The 26,262-nt window shown below is 41.6% G+C and overlaps 1 protein-coding gene across 3 annotated transcripts in view; it reads right to left on the bottom strand.

Moving 5' to 3' along the window:
• Window positions 1-26,262, bottom strand: part of KATNAL1 (katanin catalytic subunit A1 like 1) — a 928,864-nt gene that overhangs the window by 128,338 nt on the left and 774,264 nt on the right. For all 3 annotated transcript variants that reach the window (XM_044073252.1, XM_044073251.1, XM_044073253.1), the window contains one exon: window positions 1,021-1,147. In XM_044073252.1, the coding sequence (XP_043929187.1) occupies window positions 1,021-1,147 (127 nt within the window). The remainder of the gene's footprint in view (window positions 1-1,020; window positions 1,148-26,262) is intronic.

Raw genomic sequence — 26,262 nt, 5'->3', positions numbered from 1 at the left:
CCAGTGCTCGGGGGTTAAACCCATGAAAGATGCAGCACTCCTGTTGCAAATGATCCAGGCCCAAGCAATACATACAAAGATTATGGGCATCAGAATAAGGCAACTTGTGCCCACACTTATCACATTTTTTAAATCCTGCTTTTTTGGACATTCTAAAAGCAGAAAAATCACAATAATAACAAAATCACTAAACTTTTTTTCTTGAAAGAAGAAAAAAGAGAAAAAGCTAATTACTAACAATGGTAAGTGAAGATATACCGTTCATTTGTAAAGAGAACAGAAAAATACAAACTATGGTATGGAAAAGGTATACACTAAATGTAAAAGGTGTAAGGAAGGAAGGCTACACCTACCAACAATGGTAGGAAAAGGGTACACTGAAAGGTGTATGAAATATAAAAATATCAGCAGTAGTAACTTGAAAATAGGGAACACGGAATTTGCAAACAGCCATATTTCTCTGAAGCTGACTGTTACTTCATCCATGTCTCCCCAGTCAAATGCACCACAGGGAAATGTCTCTCTGCCTGGGCGCCTGAACCCAAAAATAATACTAAAGATTAAATAAGTAGTTTTAAGTAAGAACTATGTAAAAAAAAAAACGTATCCCCCACTCTACACTCGAGAGCTGAAGGCGATCACATCTATACACAAAAGCGATAAATGAGATCTGAGGGATGTTAGGGATTGGTGTGTTATGGGTAGGGAAGGAGCTTGAGAGTTTTTGGAGGCCACGAGCTAGTGTAACGGCCAAGTCAGATCGGAGGATCGGATCCGAATCCATTAGTTGAGGAATGAATGAAAACTGACATCAGATCTATCATTTCCTGAATAAGGCAGATGTACAGCTGAGGTAGCAGCAAGATTTACAGCGGTGCTGGCACCTGCATGATGCTGTACAAAGGTACAAAGCACTGACTCTGTCAAACTGAAGGGCCTTACTTTTCATGCTCAAAGACTAACATTATTGAATCACATCAATTAAAATCATAGCACGTTTTATACAGTATGTATACTGACCTACAAATGTTAGTTATATCAGCACCAGAGTAGCCATCAATTCGGTCTGCTATGCTCTCAATATTAATATCAGGATCCAATTCGACTTCTCGAAGATTTATCCTCAGCAACTCAGCTCTGCCTTTTGCTGTTAAAAAAAAATAATAATCTTAACAAGATTAATAACAAATATTTGACTGCATTTACTGCCGGCAACTGATGGATTCCTAGAAGCTGAAGGAGGGGCTATTCAGTCCTTTGTTTTTAGCTTGCATATAATAACAGAGAAAACAATGACTAATAATGTTTTATCATATGCTATGATGTTATTATTACTATGTCAGTTTACAAGCTACAGTGTTTGAATCAGCATTTCAAATATTTATATTATTTATATTTATTTATTTATTGACATTTGTTAACTGGGTTTGTCCAACTGGGCTTCTGGCCCATTTTCAGTGGAGACCCGTGGAGAAAAGCTCCAGTAATACATTTTTAAACAAGTACAATTTTAAATAATATTGATATAATAGCAGTTATAGCAAAAAGATTCACATATGTTAAGTTACATGCATAAAGTTAAAGTTGCATTAAAAAGAAGCTTAGTAATATCATTTGACATTGATATAGTTCAATAGTTCAACAATAAAAATTTTTTTTTTTTGTATAAAATTATGCAAATGCATAGTAGATAGAGAGGTGTAATGAGGTACTAAGTATGGACCTTTTGATGGTACATAAAGGGAAGGAAGACTAGGTGGGGTCATGGCAAGGGCAGGTCCTGGAATTGAGAAAATAAGCTTTTAGTTCATTTTTAAAGTGTGAGGTGTGGGAGATTAAACGTAAGTCAAGGGGAAGTTTGTTCCAAGCATGGGCAAGGGAGTGTTTGTAGAGTAGTTTGTCTACTGACCTTTGTGGGTGGTAGAAATCAAGTAATTGTTGGTTAGAAGTACGGAGGGTCTGGGATAGGATGTAGGTGGACACTAAAGAAGATAGAGATGGACAGAAGGAGGTTTTATAAAGAATAGAGTGTAGCATATGAAACTGATAAGATAGCAGAAATAGGGGAAGTTCAAGCAATTGAAGAGAGTTTAAAGAAATGCAGTGGTGTGAGTTGTATGGAGAGTTAGTAATGAATCTGGCTATTTTATGGTAAGTCTGTTGGAGTTTGTTTAGAGTGGAGGCCTGGATATTGGCAAGAACTGGGGTGGCATATAAGAGAGAGGGGAGGAGGAGTGCCTGGCCCAGGGTAAGTCTAGATTCAGGGGTTAGGAATTTTTTGTTCCAGTATAGCAGACCTAGTTTCTGTTTTTTTTTTTTTTTATATGCTGGAGTATGTGTAGGTTGAACTTTAGTTCGTCATCGATAATGACCCCTAGGAGTTTTGTGTGGGTGCCAGGATGGATAGTTGTATTGTTAGAAGATGTAATAAAAAAAAGAGGTTTTATGATGAGACAGAGAACTGGGAAGGAAAAGTAGGAGTTTGGTCTTTTTGGGATTTAGGATCAGTAGGTTGTGACAGAGCCACTGTTCAGTGGATAGTGGGGCTTGTTGGGTCAGGGAGTGTAGTTCAGGAATGTTACTTGAGATGGATATAAGTGTAGAGTCGTCAGCATACTGAATAAGTGAGGATTTTTTGCATGAGGTGTAAAGATCATTGGTGAAGATGTTAAACAAAAGGGATCCCAAGATGGAGCCTTGGGAAACACCAGTGGAGATGGGAAGGAAGGGAAAGGTGAGGAGGATGAGAGCCATTTGACAGATTGTCTTTTAAAATCAATGACTACCTCTACATTGAAGGCTGCTCGGAGACTAAGGGCATTATGATCTAAGAGTAACAAAAGGATGCCTAGGTCTGCATAAGGTATTTGTTTTCTATGACTGTGTTCCACAAACAAATGCAGAAATAGACATTCAAATGGGATAGCTTTTATAAAATGCAATTGTGTGAGGTACTTAATATAACATTAAACATCAAAGGAAAAGACCTCTTGAAGCAATGTCCATAAAATATAGGTTTCTACTCAATAATTACAAAGGTTGTGTAGTGTAATATATGTAAACTTGAGGAAACTATAAATGATGTGCTTAGAGAATGCAAAAGGATTCAACTGTTTTGGAAAATAGCACCTGCTGTATATAATTTCAAACACGTCCAATAATAAAATCCATGAGTTTGTATAGTTGTTATAATCAATGTGACAAAAAATGTGGATGTTTATGATAAGTTGGTTGTGAGTTTGTTATATTGTTAGATGTGAAAAACTTCTTTTATAAGAAGTTCTGGGACTGCTCTTTCATATTAGGAAAATTGCGAAAATGGTTATGGCAAAAGGTTTGAGGAAACTTCTTTTCAGTGCAAATAATTTTAATATAAAAAGAAGTTATATACTCACTATAATGTTCCATCTGTGTTGTCCATTTTCATTCTTCCTCAGTTGATGGGTTCAGACCCGATCCCTCGGATCTGACTCAGCCGTTGCTAAAGGTCGTGGTAACCAAAAACTCTCGAGCTTCTCCCTTACCCACAATGCCCCAACCCATTACCTCAGATCTTGCTTGCTGCTATAATGGAAAGTAAAAGATGAAAATGCATATGAAAAAGTTATATCTGGAGTTACGCATATAATAAGGACAAATAAGTCCATAAACACGTGATCGTCCGGAAGCCTTCAGGATGGGGGTTGGTGGGAGAGGAGTTGAGGAAAAATGAAAATGGATAAAACAGATGGAATGTTATGGTGAATATATAACTTCTTTATCTCATTTTGTCAATTTTCATTCTGTCCTCAACTGATGGGAAGAGTACCCAGCTACCTAATTTCCAGGGCGGACTCAAGGAAGGATATTTTTCTGCACCACAGAACCAAAAGACGCCCTTCCTCTGGAGACCAGACCTAATTTTTAATGTGTAATAAAGGTATGGGGAGTAGCCTAAGTAGCTGTTGCACAAATATTACCCATGGACATTTTGGAGTGAATCACTGAGGAAGTTGCCATGGATCGAGTAGAATGAGTACAAGGGTTTTTTGTCAGAGTGATGCCCAATTTGTTATACACACAGGAAATGCAATTTGTTATCCATTTAGATAGTGTAACTTTGGTAACTGGTTTATCCAATGTGGGTTCTGTAAATGAAACAGTTGATCCAATTTTCTGATGTTCTTAGTCCTATGCAAGTAAAAACGCAACTGCCTGTGAACATCCAATAAGTGTAGCACATATTCACCTTTGTTAAAAATTTGGAGAAGAATACAGGCAAATTAATAGACTGATTAGTATTGAATTCTGACATCACCTTTGGAAAGAATGATGCATTGGTACATAACGTTACCCTGTCCCTATGAAAACTCAAGTAAGAGGGGTTTGAGGATAATGCTTGATCTCAGAAATTCTGCTACTAAGAAAACTGTCTTCCATGAAAGAAATTTAAGGACACGGGTAGCTGCAGGCTCAAATGGGGGTTGAATACGGTACAGCAGCACTAAACTTAGGTCACCAGGAAGATTAGAATCTTTAAAGGGAGGCCTTAAGAGTAGTATGCCTCTTAAAAATGCTTTGCTTAACTTATGGGATGCTACTGATGAGCCATTTATCCCAACATGGAAATTTCACATTGTGGCTAACTGGACTATAACTGTAGAAGAATTAGCTCCTTCATCAAAGAGATGTGATAGAAAAATCAATATATTATGTATGGGAGCTGTAAATGGTTCAATGTTATGTTTTTGAGCCCAAAACACAATTTTCCATTTGCTGGAGTATAGTTTCCTGGTAGACGGTTTATGGAAAGACATCAAAATATGATAGACAGGGGAATAAAGCACTGGTGTTCTGACTATCTATGGAGTTGGAGAAACCAGACAGTCAGCCTGAGGTTTGCCAAGTATGGGTGTATCATGTCTGTTGGGTGAGACAGAAGGAATGGAGTTGGATCCAGAAACCAAGGTGGTTAAATCAGGTGAGGCCAAAGAAAGGAAAAACAAATCTGTTGAGGCCAATATACAGCAATGAGGATGACTTTGCTCTTCAATCTGGAAGCTTTCTGAAGGAATTTGGGAATTAAAGGAACAGGTGAATACATGTAAGGAGACTGGGGGACCAAACGTGAAGAAGAGCAACCTTCAGAGATTCCCCCTCTAAGGGAATTAGGGCAAAGTAGCTGCTGCACTTATTCATGGGGGAAGTGAATCGATCCCAGCAAGGCTGGGCCATTGACGGAAGATTTTGTCCACAATTTCCTTGCTGAGGGAGCATTCGTAGGGTAGAAGAATGCAACTGCTCAGTTTGTCTTCTATCACACTGGATTTCCCTGGAATGTGCATTGCTAAGAGAAAGTGGTTGAAATAGATCACCCACTGGCACACCCTGAGAGGTTCTTGACACAATGGGTAGGATTTTGCTCCTCCTTATTTGTTAATGTACCAGACCACTGACATGTTGTCTATTTGTATTGCAATTGTCCCTAAGGGGAGAGCATTCTGGAATGCCTGCAATGCTAACATCACTGCTCTCATCTCTAGGACATTTATATGCAATTTGGCCTCCTCAGGGGACCACGTACCTTGGACTGTCTTCTCCAGATAATGCCCCCCCACCCTAACTGGAAGCATCTGTGGTCACTATGGCCTTGGGTTTGGTGGGAATGAATGGACAGCCTAAAAGAACTTGATCTTAATTAATCCACTATTCTAGGTCTCTCCTGCACATCTGAGTGATTCTTATCTGGTAAGACATAGACTGATAAAGAACTGACCATTGTGTAGCTAGCATCCATTAAAGTAAAATCTAGCTAGCGGTACTAATGTTATTGCTGCAGCCATCGATCCCAGGGCTTGAAGAGCCAGATGGGCTGAAACCTTGGCATTGCAGATTATCTTTTTGACTTGTGATCTTATTATTTAAACTGTCGATAGTGGCAGAGATGCAATGGTAGTTTTCGTACTGAGAATTGCTCCTATACACTCTAGGCTCTGGGTAGGATGTAGATGAGATTCCTCATAGTTTATGGTTATCCCCAGAAGAGCGCAAGTTAGGAGAAACTGGTCCTTTACCAATATGAGTTGATGCATGGTCAGAGCGAATATGAGACAGTCATCTAAGTATGGAAACACTCGGGATCCCTGCAGTTTGAGATGAGCTGCTACTACTACCATGCATTTGGTAAACACCCTGGGGGCTGTGGTGAATCCAAAGGGCAGTACTCTGAATTGGTAATGACTGGCTCCCAGCCAAAAGCACAAATAACTGCTGGATCGTCTGTTAATCTTTACATGATAGCATGTGTCCTGAACGTCTATTGAGCACATCCAGTCGTCCTTGCCCAAAAAATAGAGACTGGACTGAACCATGACCATCTGAAATTTGGTTCTTTGAACTGTCTTGTTTAGTTTGGTGAGATCCTAATTGGTCTCCAGTCCCCTGTTTTCTTTGACATTACAAAGAACTTTGAGTAAGTTCCGGATTCTATCTGCTTTGACGAGACCTCTTGGAGGACTCTTTTTTTCTAGCAGCTTTTGTATTTGAATTGCTGTTTGTTCCCTCTAACTAGGTGGAACATCTGGGATTTTTCTTGAGATTGGAGGTGGAAGGGAAAAGTATATTATATATCCTCTGGAAATAATCCTCTGCACCCAAGTATCTGTTGTTATATCTAGCTAGCTTCCCTGGTGCAGGGATAATGGCAATTGGGCCTTCTTTCAGGAGTGCCGATAGTGTTTGTCAAAGAACGATTCTCTGGAACCCTGGTTTTGTGGGCCACCTCTGCCACATGGGCAGCAATGTCCATTAGAGTTCCCTCCTCTGCCTGTGGGGGAACCTCCTCCATGTGTGTCCAGAAAGGACCCTGAGACTTTTTGAACCACATTTTCTGACCATCTCTCTGATGCCTGGAAAAGGTTTACTGAGGGAAAAAAAATCACATACCCATGGCAGCCAGGGACTTTCCATCCATCTCACACCTGGACAGAGTGTCCTTTACCTTGGGGCAAAATTAGGATGTTCTGTCAAAGGGGGCATTGACAAAAGAGGACTTGAAGGTCTCTTTATGGAAATGCCTGAACCCGCTTCACTTGAGGTTCCCTCTGCTATGTTTGAGATCAACCTCATGAATTAAATGGATATAGACAGAAGGGTAGTCAGCTGGGAAGTTACAGATGTCTGTACTTCCTCAGAAAGCGCACCTGAGGAGTATTTGATAACTCCTTAATCAAATCCATCTGTAATCTTGTAAAATGTGCCAAGCAGTTGAGAAACCTCAGAGCAAAAGTGGATGAGGCATATACACACTTCCCAAATCTGTCCATTGCCTGCGACTCCCTGCTGGGGGATTGGACAGTGGAACTTTCTTCATTAGTTTCTTCTTGGTGGGCACCTCAATGAACATGGCATCAACAGGGACCCCTTTACTCCAGAACTGCCTGTCTGTGGGTGGTGCCAGTATCCTGTCCGGTCTCCGAGGAATGGATTCTGTGGTATCTTGATCCTTCCACACCCACCGTGAGATAAAGTTGATAAGCTCACTGGCAGGTGGAGTTACCCAGGAGGTAGAGAGTTGAGTACCAAAAGCCTCCAGGACAACAGATTCCTCAGATGTTGAGTTACTGGGCATCCAGCCACCTCTCTATTTAAGGATTTGCAGGATGTCTCCAAAGGAGATGTCTTCAGGAGGTGACCAATGGGACAGTTTGCCTTCATCGAAATCTCTGTCTTTGGTAATAAACTCCTTTGGGGAGTCAACATGCTTCCTCTTGTATGTTCTCTTCTTAGGGACCTCCTCAGTGGAATGTTCCAGGGAGGTATCTGAAGAGGAAATTACAATTCCTGAGAGGGATGGTACTGGCTGCCCTTGTGGAAGGAGATAGTGAGGTTCTGAGTGCCGACACATGATGGTAGAATATTTAGGATCAGAAGGGGGTGGCTCCATCTGATCTGTGGGAGCAGAAAACACCCTATTTGCAGCTTTGAAGGCAGAGCAGCTCGGAGGCGGGAAGGACATCAGGTCTGAGAAGACAAGCTTCTGAACAGAAGTCTCCCCTCACCGCCCCAGGGGCAAAACCTCAGAAGTGGAAACTGGAGCTGAGTTGTACAGTGCTGAGCACCTTGGATCCAACAGGCAGACTACGGCTACAGGAGCTCCCTGAATAAGACTGGACCGGAGCTCTCAGGGAAACCCTTGGATCCGGCGATGGAGTTATCCTCAGATCCCAGTCAAATGGGACCAGACGGCTCAGATCCAGAACCTCTGAAACCACTGAAGGAGTCAGAGAAGGAACCTGTAAAGGGGGGTAGCAGATGTTCGGATCTCCTGACCCAGAGGGGTAGGAGCTGAAGGGATACTAATCTGACCCTGTGCCAGAAGAATCTTTCTCGCCACTCTCTCCAGCTCTTCCTCTGTCAAGCTCATAGAAGATCGAGTGGAACAGATGGATGAGGATTTTGGGCACTCCAAGAAGGGCGAAGGTACTCTGTTTAGGACAGGATTCAAAGTAGGTGAGTACCTTGTTCTGGGTACAGGTTGTAAACTAGGCAGACTGTCCAATTTTGTTAGAGTCGGATCCTGCAAAATTGGATCTGAGGACTTTGACTTCATGAGATCCGACTTAGAAGTCATTGGATATGATATGGTCGGATCAAGTGATTTAGATGTTGGCAGATCCTGCAGCTTGGACTTTTTCGATCAGGGGTTGAGACTGGATCATTGGAAGACTTGTTCCTACAAGAATATGAAGCTGAAGAAGAGGAAGAAGTTTTCAAGGAAGAGGATTTCATTTGTCTAGCCTTGGTAGGAGAACCCTCCAAAATAGCTTCTCCAAAGGAGGAAGGGAGAATACCTTTTAGGATGAGTTTATTTTTACACTCCACTAAAGCACTGGGACTGAATCTAAACATATGGAACAGGTTTCTTGTAAGTGGAGAGGACCCAAACAATAAATGCATAAAGTGTAGGCAATGGAAATAGCCATTTTATAGCCAAACTTTATGCACTTTTTAAAGCCAGCTGGCTTATCTGTCATTTTAAGAAAAGAGGATAAATTATTCTAACACAATAGTCAGAAAGGAAAAGTTTTTTTTTTTTTTTATTTTAAGTAAAGAAAGTAAAAGAAAAAATAAAGGAAAAAGGCTAACAAAAATGGTATTAAGAACTACTACTGTAGAGGAAAGAGGAGATACTAACAATAGTGGGGCTATGTTTGGCTACCAAAAGGTAAAAAGTGGAATGGCTAAATTCTGAACTCAAAACAGTGAAAGAGACAATTACCGAACAATGACATCTGTGAAAAAAAAAATTCATCGAATGGCCATAGTTTTCAAACAACCAGGAAGTAGCACAATGCATGAGGTAAGTGAAGGGACACTTTTTAAATCTGCCCTATTCTCCACTGCAGTATGATCTTGTAATTGGTATATACAGTTGGGGGGGTGAGGAGGCAGAGCCCCCCACATTGGGGGGTGTGGGAGTGATGCCCCTCCCTGGTTGTTTTTAGGACGTTGGCCAACTATGGCCATTCGATGAATTTACAGATGTCATTGTTCGGTGTTGTTCGGTATTTGCTCCTATGATTTTAAAATTTAGTTGTTCGACTTTTTTATTTTCAGTAGCTAAACATAGACCCATGATAGTATCTAAAGTGTACAGAAGTACAAGAAATAAGAAAGTAGAAATTCAAGAAAAAAAAAAATATATATATATATATATATATATATATATATATATATATATATATATATACATATATATATATCTATATGGGTCCTCTACAGAGAATCTAAATCTTAAAACTTCGACTTTCATATCATCGAAGTTTTAAAACTTCAAACGTTCTGAACGAAGATCTCCTTACAGCAGGGAACAGGAAAAGTTCCCTTTTCCTCACTGTAGTGCGATCTCAGAGTTGCTATATTTAAATAGCAGTGGGTGTTGGGGGGTGCAGGGAGGGGCACGTCCCGGAATTTCTGTTTCGTTTTGTTTTTTTTCATGTGGTCGAACTTTTGAAATGTCGATCAATAGGTTTATATATATATATATATATATATATATATATATATATATATATATATATATATATGTATATGTATATTTATTTATATATTTCCTATTAAAATGTGGAAAGTAAAAAAAAATTGAAATAAAATTGTAATAAAAAAAATTTTAAAAATAATTTTGCATCAATAATTCTACCTGCCTATAATTTTGAATGTTCTTTCTCTGACATCTACATTTGATGTTAAATGAACTAGCAGGAGGTGACGTCAGACACCCAGCTGTTCTGTTTAATATCTCCTAAAACTTTTCATTTTACACCACAAGTTTTTACTGTTTTTACTGTTTTGCATGGGGCAATCCCCTGCAAATTATATATTCCAACTCTGAGGTTGCACTACAGTAAGAAAAAGGATAAATTTCCCAATCCCCACTGTAGTGCGATCTGTTATCGGAACATCGATCTCACATTAGCAAATGCACACTATCATTCACTACTGTGGATTCGAAGATTTCCGGACTGACATTACAGGAGCTGTGAAACACACATTCATCCTTCCCCAGTTTCATTTAAGTGCTATTCCAGATTTTAATATTAAACATATGTGTGTGTGAATGCATATATATATATATATATATATATATATATATATATATATATATAGTGACAGGTAAGGGATTTATCAGAAAGGGAAACTAGTAAGAAATATGAGATAAATTATACGTTTTTAGCACTTATCTTAAATGAAGCCTGTGAGACTTGAATGACCACGTCTTTTGCTGGAAGAGTCAAACGAGATCTGAGGTAACTGGAGTTGGTGCAGTGTGGGTAAGAGAGAAGCTTGAGAGTTTTTGGTTACCACAAGCTTTGGCAATGGCCGAGTTGGATCTGAGGGATTGGATCTGAACCCATCAGTTGAGAAAAGAATGAAAATTGACAACATCAGATTTGTATTTACAAATTTAATTTATATACAAACGGACTTAATAGAAAATGTTTTGCATAACATGCACTCTGGATTTGTGTTTATATATAAATAAAAGTCCCCTCCTTTTTTCATTGGAGGGAGAGATTGCGTGATTTCATTCAGCATGGCTAACATCAGTGCTTCACAGCATAAACTGGAGGGTGATGTTGGAGATGTTAAGCATGGTTTTGATCAGGAACTTTAATCCTAAAGTTCAAACCATTTACCAGTCACAACAAGAGTTGTAGTCTGTGACAGAATAATAGGTGTACCTGCTTTGGTGTGGTGGAACAGACAAGTGAGGAGGTTGCTTCTGGTATTCCAGGAGAGGAACATTTTGTGGTGGACAGTGAACATGAGATGCAGGGGGACAAGAAAGAATTTATACAGGGGAGAAGAGTCTGCTTCCCCTTTGCATGCTGTTTAAAGTTATGCAGCAGTGGTAGCAGAAATGAAAAAAAAGGAACAGAAGATTTTTCAGCGGCAAATATTACAACTAAAAAAAGGCTTTTTTCTTGGACAAACATTTTGCACAGGAAACCATGATTCAGCCGTTTTGTGGCTAAGGATATTCACTCATTGATTTATCTTGTCACTGAGACTTTTTGTGACATTGCATTTCATTAATTTAATTATTGAACTAATTCTATTTAATGCTTGACACAAAAGACGTAGCTACCCATGGAATGAATATCATTTTGCTAGGTTATTTTCACCTCAAAAATGGAAATGTGTAGTACAGTTTTGAACAAACATGCTTGAAGAATCATTCGTAAAAGACTATTCTGTATTCTGTATCAAAGTGTCTATTCAATAACCAAGTTGCATGATAACAGGCACTTCTAGACAGGGGCATGGGAATTATGTCTGCCATTAAAAGAGAATAATGGCCCTGTGTAGCATATCCCTTGTGAATTAAAATCAGAAATGTCAGGGGTCTGCTCATTATGTAGGCAGTCCAAAATGTGTTTTTATTGTGGTGATCCTTATCACTTAATTAATGATTTTCCAAAAGAAAGTGTTGAGTGTTGTCAGAACTGTATGCAATGTGGTTATAAATGTCAGCAGCAGGGACACTTATGACTGTACAAAGTTATGGGGGGATAAAATGGACAAGATCCAACAGATGGATCAGCCCTCTGTTGAAAATGACTTGGAGGTTGTCACATCACCCATGTTCCTTCAGGATGAGAAAGAACATTCACAAGTTTATAATGAGATGGAAGTGGCTGAGAATGTAGATAAAGCACACATAAATTATTTAATGAGATCTGTGTAGACTAAGATTCTGATAGAGAGGATTCAGAAGGGTGAGACGACCTGCAGGACAGGGGAGTCCAGGAGGAAAGCTCAAAACAGGAGGTTACTATTATTAAAAGAGTACAGGAAAAAAACACTGAAAGGTTATGTTAAAGCATTCTGAGGCCAGAAAGGGAAAAGGATACTTTTTTAGTGTTTTCTTTGAAGGTTAATAGTACTATTAACATTGTTGGAGACTGGGAGTATTGCAGTAATGTCAGAAGGTTTGTTATGATATCATGTGCTAACCTGATATTTAGTTACAACATAGATGGCAGCAGTTATAAATGGGGAAGTAATGGGCAGGTACTGCCTTATGGTCATAAGGGCTTGATACTTGTTCAGTTACTCCTATTCTTTTTAAATCTCAGATATTCCGTAACTATAACATTTATATGGTCATTCTTGGCAGATCAGTGGTATATGATTAAATGCTACATGGAAAATGTATTAGACAAACAGTTGTATATTTGTTAGTACTGATGTCAATAAAAGGAAAGATGTGTCTGAATGGTTGAAACACAAGCACTCAGGTCGCTCCAGAACAAGTACAAATACGACTCTGTCATTGTCCATGTTGATGTGAATGACCTGAGATGTACCTCCCTGGACTACATAAAAAGAGACAAGGAAGAGCTCTCTGATCACATAGCCCAGGCCGATATGACCCTGAGCCTGAGTAGCATCCTGCTCTCACCAAGAATGATGCCACAGTTTAAAGAAAAAATGATCAATTTCAACAACTGGCTACGTTTCTAGCGTCATTCAAAGGGGATCCAGTATCTGTCTACCTGGGATGACATGCTCAACAAGCCACATTGCTTCGCAAGAGATGGCTTGCACCAGTCACCCTTAGGCTTTTGAATACAGGCCAAGGTTTTTGCCACCCCCCCTTAGTGCCTTTTTTAGGCAAGGCTCAAAAGACAAACCCACCACCGTAAATAGTACAAATAACCAAAAACTGAGGGTAATGCTACTCAACCCCAGAAGTCTAAACCTCAAAATGCATGCACTCGAGGCACTCCTCAGTATGGAGAACATCGATATCTGTGCAGTAAAAGAAACCTGGTTTAAGGCTCCAGAGAGCACCCCTGCACTACCACACTATAACTCATACCATACTTTTTGGCCACAGAACCCGGACCGAAACACAAAAGGCGGGGGTGTATCTATATTCATCAAGGATACCCACACCTCCAGGTTAGTGGCACAGCATGATGCCTCAGAGATCATCCATGTGCAACTAACAACAGGCAAAACTGGAATTCAAATTGTAGCTTGCTACAGATCACCCACCATGACCCAGGACCCCCATTCCGTGTTTCTGGAGACACTGGAAAATATGAAGGTCCTACCAAACACCCTAATATTGGGTGATTTCAATTACCCAAACATTAACTGGGAGAACTACTCAAGTACTAACTCCCTTGTCCAACGCTTCCTAGAATTTATAAACTCAAACGCCCTGGATCAACTGGTCAACACCCCCACCAGAGGTGACAACATTTTGGACCTGGTCATCACCAGCATGAGCGACCGGTGTTCCACTCCTGAGGTCAACCCCTCGCTGATTAGGTCAGACCATAGACTAATCATTCTGGATATCCACATTCCGCCCCCACCCCAATCAAGGAAACCACTGTGAAAAACTTTTCAAAAGCAAACTTCACATTACTCAAGACCGAGGTGGAAAGGTTCACAGCCCCCATGCTAAAGGACAACGCTGAATCCCTTACAAAGGCACTCTATGAGCACCTGCAAGAATGCATGGATTGTGCTATCCCAAGCAAAACCAAGACTCACTCCTCCAAGAAAAGGAAAACAGTCTGGTGGACCCCTGCCATAAACAAGCTATAGAGTGCCTTTGTAAGGGATTCAGCGTTGTCCTTTAGCATGGGGGCTGTGAACCTTTCCACCTCGGTCTTGAGTAATGTGAAGTTTGCTTTTGAAAAGTTTTTCACAGTGGTTTCCTTGATTTAGGTGAGCTCCGAATGTGGATATCCAGAATGATTAGTCTATGGTCTGACCTAATCAGCGAGGGGTTGACCTCAGGAGTGGAACACCGGTCGCTCATGCTGGTGATGACCAGGTCCAAAATGTTGTCACCTCTGGTGGGGGTGTTGACCAGTTGATCCAGGAAGTAAAATCCCAAGAAGGAAAGACATCCCTGATCAGCATCAGCAAGAAACTATGATCCCTCATAAAATCAACCAAGGCTAGCTTCGAAAGAAAAATTGCCAAGGACTCCAAAGATAACTACAAAGCGTTCTTCAGCTATGTCAAGAACCTAAGTGAAAACTCTCAGATCTGCTCTGAGTTAGTGCAGAATGGCACAAAATACACAAACCAACTGATATTGCCAACATTCTGGCAGACAGGTTTAGTCCAAACTTCACCCCCCCCACACCCCTAAAGGGCCCATAACAATAACATAAGAATGTAGATCCCCGGCAATCACTAATACACAGGTTAAAACAGCCCTATCCAAAGCCAAAAACACAGCTTCAATGGGACTGGACAGTGTCCCGAGCTGTGTCTTACGCGAGCTCCAAAATGAACTAACCCCTCACCCAAACACACTGTTCAAACTCAGCCTCTCTACAGGCTATGTACCCATAGAGTGGTGCACAGCAACAGTTATCCCGCTCCACAAAGGTGAAGCCACAATGGACCTTGGGAACTATCGCCATATAAGCCTCACTAGCCTGGTCTGCAAGGCTATGGAGTGCATCATCATGGAACTCATTAACAGAGACATTGGGAACCTCCAAACATTGGATCCTACCCAGCTTGGCTTTGTTAAGGGCAGATCATGCCTTCTAAACCTGGTGGACTTCTTTGAGACAGTTACCAAGGCTTTAGATGAGGGAAAGGAGATCCACACAGCCTACATAGAGCTCGCAAAGGCTTTCAACACCATTCCCCATTCTGGTATTATAGATAAGCTCACCAGCCTGAACATAAACCCCTACGTCACGAGATGGGTTGCCAACTGGCTCATGGATAGAACCCACACAGTGAGAGTTGCAGGCTCTAGGTCCGACTCTAAATCGGTTACAAGTGGCGTCCCCCAGGGCTTAGTCCTGGGACCCCTCCTGTTCAGTATATACTTCTCAGAGGTACAGGCAAGCATAGGAAAACTATGGCTGACCAAGTTCGCAGACAACTGCAAACTGGGGGCCATAATTGACTCTCCAGCTAATACTGACATCCTCCGGAAGGGTCTCACTGAGACAGATACCTGGTGTCAAAATCATGGCCTCAAGCTAAATGCCAAAAAATGCATAGTCATCCCCTTTGGAAAAAACAAAGTACCCTCGAATTACCACATACGTGGTAGTCCACTAAATACAGGAAATGTAATACGGGATCTGGGGACCCAAGTGGATAGTAATCTCTCCTTTGATAATCATATTGCCAAGGTGGTTAGAAAATCTTTCTATGTGGCCCACCTAATCACAAAAGGGTTCGCATCTAGAACAAAAGAGGTTATTGTGCCCCTCTACTCATCATTCATCAGACCCATCATACAACGCCCCATTTGGGATGTACCTTACAAGACACCTGCAATAGCTGGAAAGACCACAGAAGTAGCTCACCAAGAGGATTACTAGCCTCAAATAGATGCCCTATGCAGCCCGACTGAAGAAACTCCAGCTGTACCCGGTTGCATACCGCTTACTCAGAGGTGATCTCTGCCTGTCATACAAGGCCATATCCAACCCAGAATTGATGACCATGCTCCACCTAAAAAAAAAAAAAAAAAAAACAAATCCCCAAGAGCCACACGCTCTAGGGATCTAAACCTCACCACAACGATAAACAGGACGTGCTGGAGGAATAGATTTCTGTCCCAGACTCCCCATGCTTTGGAACAAGATTCCAATCTACATTACGCAGAGCCCCTCACTAACACTCTTCAAGAGAAACCCTGACGATTGGATGGAAAACAGAAAATTTACCCCGGGGATCACTGCAGTGGCTCTGCTGGAAGAGGCACAGGGAACTAATGGCTCTGCTGGACAGAGGCACAGGGAACTAATCTCAGGGGGCAGCGAAAGCCAACACATTCTGGCAAGGCTTATAGATGCCCTCAGGCAGATAGCCTAGTACTTACCTATGAACCTATGAAAGATTATTCCGGGGATTCGGGAACATTGTGCCCACAATTGTGGCCAAGCCAGCACTACTTACATCGTGTGTGTGACATGCTTCAATTCTTACTATCTATGTATGTGGTCAAGCCATTGTGCATGACGAGCAGCTCCTTACTGCGATCACAGGACAAACTCTCAGCAGAACCGTGTTAGATCGCATTGTGACCAGATCAGAGTATGAGCAGCTGAGGTAAACACTGGAAATACACAAACCCCTCTGTTAGTAGTGAGTTTGTATGCACAGACAGGACAATAATTTTGACAATGTTGATGTTAAGTAACAAACTATATGTGAAGAGAAATGTTCTATGAAGAGGATAATATTATGGATGGCTGTGGGAGGAGCAGTTTCTCTATAGCAAAAGAAACCACAAATGGAGAGAAAAGTGAAAAGGCAGCTGTCTAACAAAGCAGGGCATCAAAACATAATGGGGAAGTGATGTGACAATACTTGAATGTAGAAAGATGTGGAACTTAGACTGGAGAGGTGGGATACAGTAAAGTAACTTTATGTACTGACCTGCACAAGTCCTGACAATATCAGAGTATGAACAGTGGACCTACACTTTAATGTTAATGTCATTAAAAAAAGAGGAAACTATGATACCCACAAAGGAGTCGACCCATCAATTCAGTCCACATGCTAGTATATCCATAGTTCCCTAGCAGGGGGAATCATTGAAATGGTCAGACTAAAAGGAACCATAAAACATGAAAATCACGGAAATGTAAAACATGAGCCTTCTGATAACAGTAAAAGAAAGACAGGCCTCATGAGAATTGAGCCCATGACTTTCCTATTGATATTCTCCCTACCAGTGCATTGCTAGTGCAGCCACTGAAGCAAGTAGACTAAAGGGGGACATAAAACACCCATATGAGGGGAAATATAGCACATGTGCAGACCAATAGCAATAAAATAAAGGTAGGCCTCAAGGAAACTTGAGCCCATGACATTCCTAATGACATTCTCCCTAACAGTGCATTAGTTAGGAGTCAATGAAAACAGTCAGACTAAAAGGGACCACAAAATACAGTAGAATATGTACAGACTGCAAACTAAACACTGTGTAAAACAGCATACAACCCCCAGGAAATTCAAACCCCCAAGCAGTGTTTTGACACAGTACAAATAATTTCATGAGTACCATGAGCCATCGAAAGCATTAGAAGAGAAGCATTAGCTGTACTTTATTTCAGACCAATTAGCATATAAGCGAAAATTATATAGTTACTATAATGATAGATCCATATTGTTTGATCTTCGTACGGCTCACCTACGGGTTGTCAGATCCAATCGGATCTGACCTCACACTGACTCAGAAGCTCCTTGGTTCCAGGGCTCTGACTCCTCCATTACTCAGAATTCCCTCTACTTCACCTCAGTACCTCAGAGAGAGTTTACCCCATAAGATAAAAAGAAGTTATGTACTCACCATAGCATTCCACCTGTGTTGTCCATTTTCATTCTTCCTCAACTGATGGGTTCGGATCCAATCCGTCAGATCCGACTCGGCCATTGCGAAAGCTCATGGCAACCAAAAACTCTGGAGCTAATCTCCCTTACCCACAATGCACCAACCCCAATTACCTCAGATATCGTTTGCTGATTTCAGTAGAAAAGAACATTCATATTCAGAAATGAAGAAGGCTATATCTGGAGCTTAATATAAAGGACAGAAATGTGCTGTAACCATTCATTCTTCCAGAAGATTTAAAGAATGGGGATTGGTGGGAGGGAAGTTGAGGAAGAATGAAAATGGAATATCTTTCCACAGGGACAGCCAGTAGCAAAAGCCTCTAGGAATAAGGACTCCTTAGAAGAAAGGTTGCTGGGTGTCCAGCCACCTCTCTGCTTAAGGATTTCTAGGATGTCTCCGAATGAGACATCTTCAGGAGGTGACCGTGTGGACCCTTCGCCTTCATTAAAATCCATATCTTCAGTGACAGACTCCTCTGGCGAGTCTAGGTGCTTCATCTTGCACGTCTTCTTCTTAGGGATCTTCTCAGTGGGATGCTCTGGAGAGGTATCAGAAGATAAAATCAAAATTCCTTATGTGGAAGCCTGGGGTCTTGCTACTGGTTGTCCCTGTGGAAAGATTCAATAAGGCTCTGAGTGCAGAGACATCAAGGTTGCAGATTTGGGATCCAAGAGGAAAGTATCATTCCATTCTGTTGAGGCACAGAAAACTTTCTTCAAAGCCTCAAAGGCAGATCGCCTGGAGAAAGGGAAGATCTCGGATCTCGCAACCTTCCCCCGCTTCAAGGGCAAAATCCTCAAGGTAAAAGCTGGAGCCGAGCTATCCAGTGCCAAGGCTCCGGGGAGCAGAGATGGCTCCAAAAGCTTCAGTTGACTGGAACACCTCAGATCCAATAGGTAGGCTTCGGCTCCGAGAGGTCTCTGGATCTGATGGGATCGGAGCACTCAGAGAAAGCTTCGGATCCAAGGATAAAGCAATCCTCAGATCCAAGACAGAAGGATCCAAATGGCTATGATCCAAGGACTGTGAGACAGCTGAAGGAGTCAGAGGAGAATGTTGTAGTGGGGGGTGTAACAGAAAAATGGACTTCCTGAACCAAAGTGGTAGGAGCCGATGGAAGACTCATCTGTCCTTGCACTGAGAGAATCTTCCTCACCACTCTTTCCACATCTTCCTCTGTGAGACTTCTGAAAGAACGAGTGGAAAACACTGAAGGATAAATGGGTCTGTCCAGAAATGGGAAAGGTACCTTAGAGGGTACTGGATTCACTGAAAGTGAATACTGAGTCCGTGGTAAAATAGTAGGAGTTGAAGGATGAGCAACAGTCAGAGCCAGCTTGGCTTGTGTCATATTCGAGGAAGGTCGGATCAGATAATTTTTGTCTCTTCAAATCTGAAGGAGTTGGATCAAATATTTTCAGCTTCTTCGGATCCAAGGATGAATTTGGATCTTTGTGAGACCATTTCTTTGATGATTCCAAAGCAGAAGAGGAAGAAGAAGACTTCAGATATAAGGAGTTTTGGTTTTTGGAGACTTATCTCTGGATATAGCCTCTCCAAAAGATGATGGCAAAAGGCCCTTAAGAATCAATTTGATCTTGTGCTCAACCAGTGACCTAGAGTTGAACCCGTGGCAGACAGAGCGATCCTCTTACAAGTGAAGCGGTCCTAAATAGTATATACATAAAGTGTGGGCAACTGATAAGGGGAGCTTATGCCCACACTTAGTACACTTTTTAAAGCCTGACAGAGCTTTATTCGCCATACTTAAACACTGACGACAGTCAACAAGGAGAAAATATTCACTATTTCTACTACCACTTTCTAATTTGTTTTTTTAAACAGAGACAGTGACAAATAAAAGGGCAAAACAAGGCAGAACAACTAGCAACAATGGTATCAGAAATACTATATAAAATGTAGTATTATGGCAAGGATACTAACAATAGTATCAGCAGGTACGCAAGTACAAGAAAGAACATAAAATAAGACATTTAGCACAACACACACAAAAGTATGTGATGGGTAAGGGGAATACTTAATCTAAATATAGAAAAGAGAACCAAGTAAAAAAAAGGACATTTTCACAAACTTATCTTAATATCACTCAACAGTGTTGGAAACCATGTCTTTCACTGAAAACAGCAAACGAGATCTGACATATTTGGGGTTGGTACATTGTGGGAAAGGGAGAATCTCTAAAGTTTTTGGTTGCCTCGAGCTTTAGCAATAGCAGAGTCTGGTCCAAGGGATTTGATCTGAACCCATCAGTTGAGGACAGAATGAAAATTGACAACATCATATATATATATATATATATAAATAGATAGGTTCGAACACTGTGTGCCCGACCATATGGTGGTAAACCTCTATATATATATATATATATATATATATATATATATATATAAATATATATATATATATATATATATATATATATATATACACACATATATATAAATATATATATATATATATATACATATATATATATAAAAACAATCTTGTTCAAGATTTACTAGTATACAGAAAAACTGGTAGAACTGGAAGGCATTCAGTGAGAACTGCTCACAGACAGGGTGTGCCAGAAAATTACCTGGTCACCAGAAGCCCATTAGTGTCAATTTAGAAGGGAGTAGGCGGGAGGGAGGTTGAACCAGATGAAAATCAGACAACATTGGTCTATCGGTATGACAAGTACATAACTTTCGTATCCAGTGTGGTCTGCTTTCATCTTATTCAGCTGTGGGGCAGATTTCCAATCTGTTATACCTAGGAAGTATCAAGGAAGGACATTTCTGAGAATGGTGGACCCAAAAAATGAACATGATCTGGACTGTACATCCAGCTTGTACAGAGACACAAAGGTATGAACTGTTGACCAAGTAGTTTCAGCACAACTATCATCAGTAGATTGACAAGGCTGTTGATCTGTCTATTGCCCTTGCAGAATGAGTCTTTGGTTTAGATTATAGAGACAAGCCCTTTTTGTTGTAAACAAAAGAAATGCAGTCTTATAACCATCTGGAGAGAGTAACCTTAACAACTGCTTTATCCAATTTAGGCTTTGACAAGGCAGCAAACAATTGATCAGATTTTCTGAATGGCTTGGTCCTATGAAGACAGAACTTAAGTGTGCAACGGCCATCCAGAATATGTATCATGTATTTGCCCTTGTTGGAAATTTCTTGGAAAAAGACTGGCAGTTTTATACACTGGTTTAAATTAGTCTTGTATATCACCTTAAGAAAGAAAGATGTGTTAGTTCTCAAGGAGACTGTCTTTGTGAAAAATGAGATAGGAAAGTTTGAAAAAAGTGCCTACATCTCTGAAATTCACCTGGCTATAGTAATAGCCACAAGGAAAATTGTCTTCCAAGAGAAACTTCAAATCGCCTAATGCTGTTGGTTCAAAGGGTGGTTGAGTCAATACCTGTAGTGTGATAGTAATATCTGAGGGAGGTACTGGATCTCAGACAGGTGGTCGTAGGAGAAAAGTTCCCCTCAAAAAGGCCTTTGAGATTTGCAACTCTGTAGCTTCCTTGCAAATCTCACAGACCTTTGAGATTTGCAAGGAAGCTACAGAGTTGTCATTCTGCCTAATATGAAAGCCTGAAATAGTGGCCATTTGTACTTTTATAGTAGAATAGTTACAGCTGCTGTGGAAAAGCTGAGACAAGAATTCCAAAATGGAAAGAACAGGAAAAGGGACAGAATCTAAACTTTTTGATATCACTCAAAAGGAAAACCTCTACCATTTACTATGGTAGATCTTCTTAGTGGACTATTTTTTGGGATCCTGATATGATTCGGACAACTGAGATAGGAGCCTGGGATCTCTGGCTAAGTTTAAAACTGAAGGAGCCACTCAGCTAACCTCATGGATTTCTGGCCTGGAGGAGGCAGTCTGGATGGGGCAATTTGGATCACTTTGGCCTTGTACATTTTTGCTTTCAGTATGAATTTTCTCATTAAGGTAAAGGGGGAAAGCATAGAGTGACCTGGGGCCAATTATGAGCTAGAGCATCCCTCAGCGACTCTCCCTATGGAGGGATCAGAGCAAAGTAACTTCTGCATTTGTTGTTCTGGTAAGATGTAAAAAGAGTGCAGCAAGGTTGGCCCCAAAGATGAAAAATCAAGTTTGTCACTGTAGGATTGAGGGACCACTTGTGAGGCATTAAGACAGTTTTGCTCAATTTGTCTCCTAACACACTGGACACCCCCGGTATGTTCACTACAATAAGAAAGCGATGAGAAAATATCACCCACTGCCAAACTCTCATGTCTCAACATAGGGGATAGGAGCATGTTCCTCCCTGTTTGTTGATGTACCAGACTACTAACATGTTCTCTGACTGTAGAGATATCACAGCCTTGGGAAGACCATCATGAAATGCCTGCAACATTAGGGGGACTGCCATCATCTCCAAGACATTAGTGAGGCTGACCTATCTGTGTGACCAAGTACTTTGGACCATCTTACCTTCTTAATGCCCCCCCCACCCTAGAAGGGATATGTCCATGGTCACTACAGCCACAGGTGGATCCACGTGGAATGGACATCCTTCTTTCACTAAAGAAGATTTTATCCACCAGGAAATGTGTTGCCTGCTGAATCAAGTGTGAAGAATTTTCATATGCAGTGGACGAAGGTTTTGGGACAACTGCACCACTACTTTTGGGACAACTGCACCACTACAGTTCATTGGAGCACTTTCATGTAAAATCTGGCTAAAGGTACTCAGGTTATCCAAGCTGCCACTGATCCCAGAGCTTGAAGGATCAGGCGGATTAAAATCTTGGTACTGCAGATTATCTTTGTGACCTGTAATCTTATGGTCTAAACTCTTGAGGGTGGTAGAGAGACTATAGCTGAGTTTGTGCTGAGAATTGCTCCTATGAATTTTACAGTCTGAGTTGGTTCCAGTCGGGACTTTTTGTAGTTTATGGTTATCCCCAGAAGAGAACAAGTTTGGAGGACCTGGTCTTTTGTCCTTTTCAAGTGATGCTGGGAAAACTGTCTGAAATTAGATAGTCATCTAGATATGGATACACCCGTAATCCTTGCAGTTTCAAGTGAGCTGCTACAACTGCCATGCACTTGGTAAACACCCTGGGTCTGGGGAGAAGACCGAAAGGCAGGGCTCTGAATTGATTATGACTGGCCCCAGCTCGCAACAGGGAAATTTCCTCAAACATTTATATAACTTTACATGATAGTATGTTTCCTTGAGATATATGGAGCGTATCCAATCATCCTTCCTCAGAAGAGGCAAAATAAACTGAATTGTGACCCTCTGGAATTTTATCTTTTTCACATGCTGGTTTAAGTGGCCCAGGTCCAAGAAGGGTGTGAGGTGTCCTGTTTTCATGGGTACTAGCAATGTGTTTCGGCTTTTCCCAGTTAGGGGTTGGCACAACGGATGGTGTGAGGTCTCCTGTTTTCTTGGGTACTAGCAATATCTTTCAGCTTTTCCCAGTTAGGGGTTGGCACAACGGATGGTGTGAGGTCTCCTGTTTTCTTGGGTACTAGCAATATCTTTCAGCTTTTCCCGGTTAGGGGTTGCCACAGCGGATAACCAGTCCGCAGATTGATTGGCAGTGGATTTTTACAGTGCCGAGTTGCCAGCCTGACACTCAGCCTTCATGTAAGGCACACCCACATGCACACGCACCTAGCTGCATGTCTTTAATGCTCCCTCAGCCACAGGGAGGACATGCAGACTCCACAAAGAAGGAACTCCAGCTGAGAATCGAACTGAAGAACCTTTTGCTGTGAGGCGACGACACTAACTGCTGCACCACCGCAGCCTATACTAATGGGTACTAAAAAGATCCTTGAGTAAACTCCAGATTCTAAATGGACTTTGGGGACCGGATGGATGACTGTTTTTTTTTATACAAGCTTGGAAACCTCTGCTGCTGTGAGTTCCCATTGACTACGTGGAACACTGGGGACTTTTTTCTTCTTCACTGGAGGAAGGGTAAATGGTACAGAATAGCCTCTGGAAATTATGTTCAGCACCCATGAATCCAATTTGTTTTGTCAGGCTTGTGGGTGGAGAGACAAGTGCCCCATGACTGCCTCCAGACTGCAGCAGTCAGGCAACTCTTCATGGATGCTGAAAAGGCTTTTCCATAAAAGGAATGTGAAAGCCCTGGTTTTGTGGTCTGCCTCTGCCTCTAGGGTGATGTCCATTGTAGTTGACTCCTCCTATGCCATGAAAAGGTCTATCACCAAGACGTCCTGATAAGAGCTCTGTGATTTATGGAACCCCATTTTTTCTTAGTCCTCTCATTCCTATAGTAGGTTCTCTGAGGGGTGGAAAAAACATATTCCCACTACAGAGAAAGTCTTACCATCTTGCTGACTCTTGGTTAGCATGTCTTTTACATCTGGCCCAAATAAAGTGAAGACATTAAAGGAGGCACTGACAAATGAAGTCTAAAACCTTTATGCAGAATCACAAAGTCATATCCAGGCATGCTGATGCATGGTGATGATGGTACCTGCTGCTCTAGCCATGCCATCAGCTACATTAGAAAGCAGTTGCATGGCTATGCTGGAAGTAGACTGAAGGGTGGAAAGCTGGCAGCCCACTGCCTTCTGATCATCCGCCGGCAAGTTATCCAAGAGAGACCTGAAAAGCTCCTTGGTCAAGTCTCTCTGAAATCTGGGGATGTACACTAGGTAATTCAGTGCTCTAAGTGTGAAAATCTCTGAAGTGTACATCCATGTTCCAAAATGCCCCATCTCCCTGGACTCTCTGTTAGTGGGATGGAACGAGGAGCTTTTCTCTGATAGTTCCTTTTAGAGGCTGCCACTACCACCATTGTAGCCATCCATCCATGGACCTTCGCTACAATGCTTTCTCTCTTTTGGTGCTGCCAAAATGGTATCATTTTTCTTTTTGGAAATGGGGTCCAGCATGTCGGGGCCATTCCATGCCTGTTGAGCCATGAGATTAATGAGCGGGTCATTGGGTGGTACCACCCAGGATGATGTTATGCTGGAATTAAAGGCTTCCAGGAACAAAGACTCATCTGATAAAGGGTTATCTGTGGATCACCTTCCTCTCTGCTTCATCAATTCAAGGATCTCACTGAAGGCAACATTTTTCTGAGGAAGATCTAGGGAAGCCTTTGCCTTCATCAAAGTCTGTGTCTTCAGTGAAAGATTCAGGAGAAGAGTCTTTGTGCTTCTGCTTACAAATTGTGTTTCTTATAAACCATTTCTGTTAGAAGGTTCCGAATCAGACTGGGAGCTAATGTACCACATAACCTGAGAAGCCTGTGATACTGCTTGTCCCTGTCTAACAGGTGGACAGGAAGTAGAAGGAGATTCCTGCCAGGGTTCAAATTAAACTGAGTTGCATGGCTGTGACTTCTGCTTCAGCATCAATAGGACTCTCTCAAAAGCCTCAAAGACTAAGGATGCCATTGGCTCTGTTGGCCTCCTCCTACCCTGTGACAGAAAAGAAACCTCAGAACTGAGGGATCTCAACCCCAAAGCTGATCTTGGTGCCAAACTACTGACTGCTAAGATGCCAAAGGGAAGGGAAGGGAAGGGACGGCTGTGATAACTTCAGTGTCGAACCGTCCCCTTGAGGTCCGGCTATGAAGCTTTGGCTATGAGTCTCTTCCAGATCCGAGCAAATAACAGTCGAAAGAGAAATGGAAGCCATCTGTGTCAAAGTAACTCAGACTATCTATTCTGGCAAAGGCAATCCAGGACAGATTAGATCCAAATTAATCAGATCCAAAGGATGCAGTGGGATTGGAGAAGGAAGATGAAAGGTAGTTGGCCCAGGATTTGGCAAATTCCCAGAAGATTGTAATGAGAGAACCCCTGAGCTGGATCTGTATTCTAAGAAACTTCCTCATCATCCTGTTAACGTCTTGCTTGGTTAGGCTTCTGAATGACTGAGTAGAAGAAGGCACCAAAGGTGGTCTCCAATACTTTTGCTGCTGGAGGATGGGTGAGTGTAGTCTTGGACTCACTGGGTCCAGACAGAACTGTGACCAAGAAGGTGACGAACAGATCCAAGAGACTGTCGGCTCTAGCCATCAAGGAACCTTAAGATCTGACTCAGACAACACCTATGGAGTATTTCCTTGATCTTTCCAACTCTGATTTTTCCTTCTGTTTTGACTTCTCTTTTTCTTTCCTCTCATTTTTTTCTTTCTTCTTGACATTCTGTTTATCTTTTGGCCTCTTGTCCTTGTTCGCTGGGGAGGAGGTTGTGGAAGAAGTAGATGGTATTGCAGACTCTGTCTGTGGAGGAAGAGGACCCTTGACAATGAGTCTGGTCTGGAGAAACCTAGTGCTAAATGAAGTACCAGATTGGCATTATGTGTCAAGACAGGCAGAGG

The sequence above is a fragment of the Protopterus annectens genome, chromosome 5.part1, assembly GCF_019279795.1.
Source record: "Protopterus annectens isolate FY-2018-M chromosome 5.part1, PAN1.0, whole genome shotgun sequence".
NCBI classification, from domain to species: Eukaryota; Metazoa; Chordata; order Ceratodontiformes; family Protopteridae; genus Protopterus; species Protopterus annectens.
Note: the sequence above shows the minus strand (reverse complement) of the source record. Positions and strands in the feature narration are given on the sequence as shown.